The 8,754-nt window shown below is 40.8% G+C and overlaps 1 protein-coding gene across 1 annotated transcript; it reads right to left on the bottom strand.

Moving 5' to 3' along the window:
- Positions 1 to 397: 397 nt before the first annotated feature.
- Positions 398 to 8,127, bottom strand: VPS25 (vacuolar protein sorting 25 homolog). Its single transcript, XM_042477483.1, has 6 exons — positions 7,998 to 8,127; positions 4,920 to 5,065; positions 4,554 to 4,607; positions 3,841 to 3,929; positions 3,566 to 3,641; positions 398 to 953 (listed from the first exon to the last, which is right to left on the bottom strand). The coding sequence occupies exons 1-6, from the start codon at positions 8,105 to 8,107 to the stop codon at positions 841 to 843; spliced, it is 588 nt and encodes a 195-aa protein (XP_042333417.1). The 5' UTR covers positions 8,108 to 8,127; the 3' UTR covers positions 398 to 840.
- Positions 8,128 to 8,754: the final 627 nt, after the last annotated feature.

The following is an 8,754-nucleotide window of genomic DNA, read 5'->3' as shown; positions in this document are numbered from 1 at the left end:
ACAAATTTTCAAGGTTACTGGTTTTCTTATTCTTAGTATTATAAATATGACAAACAGAGAAAAGAATATCAAAACTATAAAGAGATGGACAGCCATCATATTGTTGTCCAAACATTGCTGACTATAAATTGCAAAAGAAGTGTTCTTTTGAGGTAGAACTCATGGTTTTGAAAGATGAAATGAGTCTGAATTAGAAGGCACATTTACTTCTATGTAATGGGGTTGACTCTTTTCTTCAGGAGTTGGTGAAATGTGGACTAGACTCAGGTTTTTTTTTACTGCTACAGAAAGAAGAGGACTGAATTCCAGGGGATTAAAGTAACAGTTTGAGGAGGGGAGATGAAGACTTGAAGCACCTCCTAAAGAACTCACACAGAAAAGCCAACACACAGGACTATTCTAGTAAATAATGTGTTGTTTAATTTTTCCCGAAGTCCTTAATGCCTCATCCTGTCATGGACAGCACAGTCTGCATGGCATCCTGGCCCACAAGAGGGGAGTACTGTATTTTTGATCCCAAAATTGTGCCTCAGTGCTACAAGCAGCAGGGTCTGTGATGTGCCCTGCAGTTGGAAGGTCAAAATCAAAGAGCCAAAATTTGCTTCATGTTGACTGAACCCTGTTTCCCATAAATCTATTCAGAGCATCATCAACATCACACGCCTCAAAGGAACGAAGCTACAGCAGCAGCAAGGAGAAACACAGAGTCAGATGCGGAGCCACCAAGGCAACATTTTGATGTTTGGCCTTCGATGCAAGAAAACCAGAGCACAGAGAAGCCCTTCAACCCAGAAAAGGTGTTTGCCCAGTCAGGCTAGAAAAGCCAGAGCAGGATCTCTGTTAGAAGAACTTGACACCTCGCCCATCATCTAAGGTGATGATTTCGGCTTTATGTTCCTGCTGTAAAGCTTGCAGAGCACGGAGCAGCATGGATTCTTCCAAACCATGGAACTCTAGAAGAGGATGAAACAGGCTTGGTTGAAAAAAAATAGTAACTACACACAACTCCCTCCCCACAGGAAGAGTGAACACAGATACTTCATAGGATAGCAGGCTACGAAGGAGACAACTTAACCAGATGTGCAGGGAACCACAAAAGACAGTATTCTGATTCTGCAGGTTATAAGTACAATATGGCTGTGTAAACAGTTCTGAAGTAATAGGTTACAAGTATCATCAATACCTGCACTTTTTTTTTGTAAAAAAGAGGCGATTTAGTTGCCAAAAGCTGTGTAACAACTGTAAACAAAATTGCATTGCTGGTTTAAAAGAATGATGTTATAGTTATTTTTAACTAAATAGTTAAAAAGTTAGTTTTTTTAAAGTGTTATGCCATGTTATTATCAATCTTAAGAATTAAAAAAAGAAGGAAATGTAGTAAATAATGCAATGAGAAATGTGACAAGTTTCTTTTTATAAAGACTGTAATGACCAATGACAACACTTTGTAATTTGTAATGTAAACTAATTACTTTTGAAAAATAACTTTCCAAGTCCTGGTTATATATATAATCTTACATTTCAGTGTAGAGTCCAACACTTGGTTTTGATTTTGGAAATAGAATACGTTTCTGGCCTTTAAGACTCCCAAGAACAGAAATATACCTGAGCAATGGTAATATATGAGTAATGCCAAGTGGAGGCCAGAGTAATTTCATAGAATGAAAGGATGAGGTTTCATGCTTTGAACATGTGATATATCATCAAAGAAAGGACAATGTGACTCTCACCAGGTAAGAGAGTCCACAATAGCCTTCTTAGATGTTTCCACTTTACCTTTAGATGGTATGGTGGGTCATATAAGACCTCTCATGAGGACCTGAGAGGCTAGATATAATTCTGGTCCAAAGTCCTTGACAGCTTTGAAGGTACAATTTATTTTTCTCCTAGTTTGCTCTGCTCAGTGATTAAGTCCTGTCTGTGAGGTACTGTATTAATCACACTTTTAATATGTTTCTCATCCAGGCAGACTCCAAGCAGTTAACTTTCTCAAGTGCACAGTCCTTCAGGGTGGCTTTACTAAAACTTTTGCTAAAACTTTTCAGTTCAGTTCAAAATCTCAAAAATTCAAAATTCAGACCTTTACCTATGAAGTAACAAAGCATTTTGCCACTTCCTGAGATGAAAAATAAATCCAACACACCTTCCTTCCTTTTCTTCCTGACTCTGCTTTCTTTGTTCCAACCTAATAGTAACAACAGCTTTTTAATAGTACTATAAGCACCTTCTGGTGCACAGAAGTGAAGGAAATGTATGGCGTGTGGTCTGTGCAGTGCTTCAACAAGCAGCAGCTGCCACCACTGGTTCCTCCCTCCCTCTGCTGTTCCTCCAAATACGTTGCTTTTGACTTTTTTGCCTTGCAAACACCCTTTGTATTGCTCCTGTGGCTCCACTGCCACAGGGGCAATACAATATATTATAACCTCCTCTAACATGGCACTCATCAGATGTTTTAGATTACAATTCCCATCATCTCTGACCATTCTGTAATGCAAACAATCTGAACAACAAGATGGGAATATTGATTAGAAAGCAAAAGCTATTTCTCCATTTTGAAACTTGACCCATAGTTTGAAGGTTCTGACCCTGAAAACTACAAATTAAATACATACTTATTAGAAAAAAAAACTATAAATAATCGTTTGAGGAAGCCTGACATCTATCAAAGAGGTTCATATTACTCTTTGCCAATATCTCCAAGTAAGAAGCTTCTATAACATACAGAAAATAAATTTATAATTGCACAAGATGGCATATTACTGAAAGAAATTTAAAAAAGGAAAACTGTATAATGTTTTTGCTAGTAATATCAATTCTTGCCCACTCAACTAGGTGATTACTGCAGCTCCTGTTGCTTGCTGTAGTCACTCCTTCAAAAGCTACTCTGATCAATATTTAAAGGATTTATAAAATGAGATGGTAGGAAAAGCATGAGTTCAAGGAATTTGTAATTCTGATATTTTGCCATGCTAATCATATAAAGGGATGTCCATTTATACGTGATGGTACTGCATTAAGATCACAGGAATACTGAATAATGGATGAAACAATTAATATTGCCAGTTGAACTACACTTAGGAACAATTAATTTACCTGTTAAGTTGTGTAGAAAATGCAATATTGGAATAATTTTAGCACAAATTCATTTTGAAAATATATGTGGTTAAAATATACATGGCCATCTTTCAGGTCACATTACACAAATCAACAATGGAGCCATATTGTCCAATTGTCGTACGATGTCAAGGATGGAAACATTATTTGAATAAAATCATATGAATTAAAATTTTAAGATGAAACCCTATTTGGAATGTATGATTTGCTGCTCTGGATTTTCAAAACTTCCCTTCATTTTGGTTTTAAGGAAAGATAATTTTAAAAAGTTACAGAAATGTTCAGCAGGGCGAGACTTCGATCAGCAAGTAGGTTTCTTTAGGAACATAAGGAAATGGAGCTTGCTATGTTGAATAAAAGAGGCAGAGAAAGACAAATAAGCCGTATGAGCATGAAATTGCCCTGCCTCTACATATCACTACAGTGTGAAATATGCCAGATGCATAGTTACCTTCATTTTCTGTCTCTTCCCCATTGGATAGCTCATATAATGTGAAAACTGAGTTGGTAAATCCATTCTTTGACACCTAGGTTAGGGGGGAAGACAGAGAGGGAGAGAAAGAAAGATCTCTTGACTTTTAGTTATGTATAAATGTATCACCAGCTACTTCACAGGATAGAGATGTACTTCCACAGATCTCCAGGACTCCCACCCACAGCATTTAGAAGTAGAATTAATTATGTAATGTTGGCCAATGCAGTACACACACCCTTATTTGCTCTTACCCACTGATAGATGAGCTTGCCCCATTCTTCTGGACGTCGCCACATGATCAGAAAACTAGATTTGTTCTTGTCAAGCCACTCAAGGTTGCCTGGAATGAAGCATAAAATGCATTTAATACCAAAGTCTGCTTAAACATATGCAACATACATGAATCTTATGGTTAGTCTTGAAAACCATGTAAGGAAGAAATCTTGTTGGCACTATCACTCCAGCAGCCTGGCTTACAGCCTGGCTTGTGTTTCCATAAAAACACATTAAATATGGCCAGAATTAGCTGCAAATTAGCATACTCAAGTGCGAGTATCTTCTGTCAAAACAGCTAACACAGCAGAACATATTGTACTCAGATGCAAACAATCAATAAATAACCAAAAGATCATACCAGAGAATGGTGCACATCTTTACAAAATTATCTGTAGAAAATGCTGACTTTTATATTAGGAAAACATGGCAGGATAATCTTGAGATTTCAAAACATCTGTTGCCATTTCAAGACTGTGTCATTTTATTTCTACTATCAATGATGACTCATTGCTTTTTGTGTAAACAGAGAATTCAAACAGACTTGTAGACGTAAATCTCATATGCTGACTTGCTTCTGCAAGAAAGCTGGCTTTGTTTTCAAGAGTAGCCATAAGTTCCTGGCAGGTATGTTAAAATAGGAATTGTATCTACTTGTTTAGTCTTAACATAATGATAAACCACAACCCACCTTTTTTCCTGAGCTCCTCTAATACAATAAGAATGGATTCCAATGGGAGTTTTCCTGTTTCACAGCTAAGGAAACAAACACTGGGGTGGGGGGAGGAAGGGTTCGACAAGTAGAGAAAATAACACAACAATAAATCACTCAGCTCAAAACAAATAAAGGAAAACGGACCAGTATGCTTCTCTCTAGTCTGTATTTATGCAGAGCTATGACCAGCCAACAATTGTCAGAAGCTCAAACTGTTCCCATTTGAACCGTTCTTCCAAGGCAACTTCCCAGCACTTTTATCTTAATAAATCAGCACCTTAATGAATGAGCAGACCTCCCTTGTCAGCTCAGCAAGACATTCCCACACTAAGGAAAGGATACGTTGTAGTTTCCAGTTGTTGAACAATGGGCTCTCCTGGGCCTCTGCAACTGTCATAGTGTAGAGCTTGTTGACACGGCAATAAGAGAGTGCTAAGGAACACCAAGCAGTCAGCTGCTTCTGCCTTGTGTCCACATTGGGCTGTAACCTAAACAGAGTAACAGGAACACATATAGTAGTTCAGCAGACTGTTCAGATAGATCTTTTAAGGCTCTAAACCAGAATAAAGCTTCCACCAGTCTCCTAAAACCAACTCTCATGTATAAAACCTGACAGTTTTAGTTGGTATATTTCTTTCAACTTTTTCAAAGCAACAAGAAAGGTTTCTCCATTCTCCCCAATATTAAACCTTTTGTACTGTACAAGTCAAAACACGTCAAATTGCTTACATCTTTCTTTGTGGGGCTATCCCCTAGAGTCTAGAACAAGGGTGGGCAAGATGCAGCTTATACTCTGAACTCTGAAAGCATTTCATACTCTAAATCAGGGGTAGGCAACCTGCGGCCCGCGGGCCGGATGTGGCCCAGCAAGGCCTTGGGACCGGCCCCAGCCCGGTCCTGCCGCCGATTGCCGCCGGAGCCTTTGGCCTATCAGGAGGAGGCGGGCAAGGGGGGGCAAGCGGCAGGCAAGGGGGGCAAGCGGCAGGCAAGGGGAGCAAGCGGCGGGCAAGGGGGGCAATTGTCTATAGAAGCCTCCGAAACATGCATTTATATTAACATTTTTTTAAAAATCAGCAAATTTTTTAGCGTGTCCTCCATATTTTTTAAAAAGTGCCTTCCATTTGAAATTTTTGTCCTACATTTGTCCCGATTTATTTATTTATTTATTTTTAAAAATTTCATTTAATAATTTATTTTTTGGCTTCGGCCCCCCAGTTGTCTGAGGGACAGCAACCCGGCCCCGGCTCAAAAAGGTTGCCTACCTCTGCTCTAAATAATATAACATAACATAACATAATATAATATATATTATTAATAGTTGCAAGTGGGTTAGGTCACATTACATATTTGTATGCACATTATATTTTGCATGCTTTCATGGCTGTCATCCATAGTTTTTTGTGGGTTTTTCGGGCTATGAGGCCATGTTCTAGAAGAGTTTTTTCCTTTCGCTAGCAGCTATGGCTGGCATCTTCAGAGAATGCTAGCATGGAAGAGAGAGGGGTATATATATTGTGCTGGTTAAGGGGAAGTAATTTGTATGTTGATCTGTGTATTGTTCTGTTGTTGAATGGCAAATAGACACCCTGAAGCCATGCCATTAGAGAAATGGAGAAAGGTCAGGAAGAAACTCTTCTAGAACATGGCCTCATAGCCTAGAAAACCCACAAAAACTATTTCCCCAGTGATTTTCAAGGATGGAACACACACATAAAGAATGTGGATCCTGTCTTGTTTCATATGTATAATGGTAAAGATAAAAGGGGACATCTCCAAAGAAACGTTCTTGTTCAAATGCACTGGCAATTCTGTTGCAATATCTACCATATATACTTGACTATAAGTCAACTTCATGTATATGTCGAGGGAAGGTTTTGTTGCTAAAATTATGGATTTTGCTATGACCCATGGATAAATCGAGCATAAAACTTAGGGGCATGTAGTAAAGGATCTAAAGCAGAGGTTCCCAAATTCTGCCCTTCCAGGGCTGTTGGACTTCAGTTCCCAGAATCCCAGGCCATTAGCTAGGAGGGCTGAGGCTTCTGGGAATTGAAGTCCAAAACACCTGGAGGGCCAAAGTTTGGGAACCACTGATCTAAAGGATGAAACAAAGGAAAACAATGGCAAAGAACAGGCATAATTATTTGTGTTCAACATAGAGGCTGGATGGATCAGAGAGTAGAGGTGGGCCAGTGCTTTCAGGACAAATTATACTCTTGCCTTTCACCAGGGGATGGCTCCTTTTTTAATAAGTGAAAGTAACAGTACTTAAATTGACCCGTGGATGAGTCATCTCAAGTTTTTTGGGTCAATTTTTTTACTTAGACTTATACATGAGTATATAATACAGGAATTAGCACTGTAGGAAGGAGCTATCTGCACCACCAGAGTTACTTTCTATTGTGGAAACTCTCCATGGTAAGCAACCAGGACACAAGATGTCATGAGCAGCCACATAATGTGCAGATGTCTGAAGTGAGGAAAGAAGCCTTACCCTTCAGGGTGAGTCTATTAGGAAGTGAAGCAACTGCCTCGGGTGGCAAGAGTGCCAAACTATGTGCTCCTCTTTCTAACAGGCCTCTGTTGCTACTGCTGCCTTGCCTCTGTTTCCCCTCACTGACACAACCTTGCCTGTTTCTTCCTTCATATTTTCTCTTGCTTCACCTCCCCTCCTCTCACCTATCTTTCCTCCATTCCTCCACCTACTTGCCTCACCTTGTGCCACTGCCTCTCTACAGTCTGAGTGACCTGTTGTCCTTTAAACTAAGGGCAAATAGGCTAGCTGGAGATGATGATACCCTCATCCCTATTCTAAGTGCTGGGGAAGCGGCCCAAAAACATGGAGCAGCGAGCTCTTTTCTTCCTGTCTCAAGAAGCCCATGCTGCAGCCCTGAGCCTGCTTACTTGCTCCCTAGTTAAAACAGCACAAGTAGTTCTGTGCATGACAGCCAATATGATGAAGTGGTGTGAGCACTGGACCATGACTCTGGAGACCAGAGTTCGAATCTCAGCTCAGCCATGTAAAACCACTGGGTGACCTTGGGCAAGTAAGTCATTATCTCTCAGCCTCAAGGGAAGGCAATGGTAAGGGGACACCTGGCTGAACAAGGCTACAAATGAAAGGGATCTAGGAGTCCAAGTAGACCACAAGTTGAACATGAGTCAACAGTGTGATACAGCAGCTAAAAAGGCCAATGCGATTTTAGGCTGCATCAATAAAAGTATAGTCTAGATCAAGGGAAGTAATAGTTCCACTCTATTCTGCTCTGGTCAACAAACTCCAACTCCCAGAATTCCATAGCAAAGAGCCACACAACAGAGTTAAAGCGGTTCCAAACCAGGTTATCTCTCCCATGTAGATGCAGCCTATAGAGACCTCAGCCAGGGCAGAAGCGGGGAGACTTGGGGCTGGGGACTCACGTGAAGAAAGGCGGGAAATTGTACTGCCAGGGCCACTCGAAACTCATCATCGCCTCTGAGTTCAAAACGGAACTTCCGCCTTCTTGGAACCCCAACTTCCGGCCCGTCATGCAAACAGCTCCCTTGAAGCCCCGACTAAACGTTCCGAGGGAAGCCCCGCCCCCAGTGCCTAGTGGATGGTGATTGGCTGGCGGGCGGGTGGCATCTAGAGATAATAAAAGGGAAGATACACGCATCTCCCCGTCTGTTTCCGGGTTCAGTGCAGTTCTATGGTCAGTGTCTTTTGGACGTTGACCATAGAGTTGCCCTGGAGGACCTAGATATTCCTAGAGAGAACATATTAATCAAATACATGAATCAAATTCGCAAATATCAAAGCCACAAATATGGAGGGATGAGTGTAATCCAGATTGAGATGCTTTAACTGCCCTGGCTCAATGGTGCTAGGGAATTGTGGGAACTGTAGTTTTGTGAGGCATTCAGCCAACCCTGGTGTCACAATAAACTACAGCAGTGGTCCCCCAACTGTGCTCTTTTAAGAGCTTTTGGACTTCAGCTCCCAGAATCCCAGACTGTTGGCCAAGATGGCTGAGGCTTCTGGGAGCTGAAGTCCAAAAATCTCTTAAAGGGCACAGTTTGGGGACCACTGAACTACAGTTCCCAGGATTCCTTAGCACTGAAAGCAGTTAAAGCGGTCTGGAACTGGATTATTTCTGCAGTGTGTTCTGGGTTTTATCTGTCACAAGTCTGAGTAGTA

Source organism: Sceloporus undulatus, chromosome 6 (assembly GCF_019175285.1).
Source record: "Sceloporus undulatus isolate JIND9_A2432 ecotype Alabama chromosome 6, SceUnd_v1.1, whole genome shotgun sequence".
Classification (NCBI taxonomy): Eukaryota; Metazoa; Chordata; class Lepidosauria; order Squamata; family Phrynosomatidae; genus Sceloporus; species Sceloporus undulatus.
The sequence above is the reverse complement of the archived record's forward strand: the minus strand, read 5'-3'. Positions and strand labels throughout refer to the sequence as shown.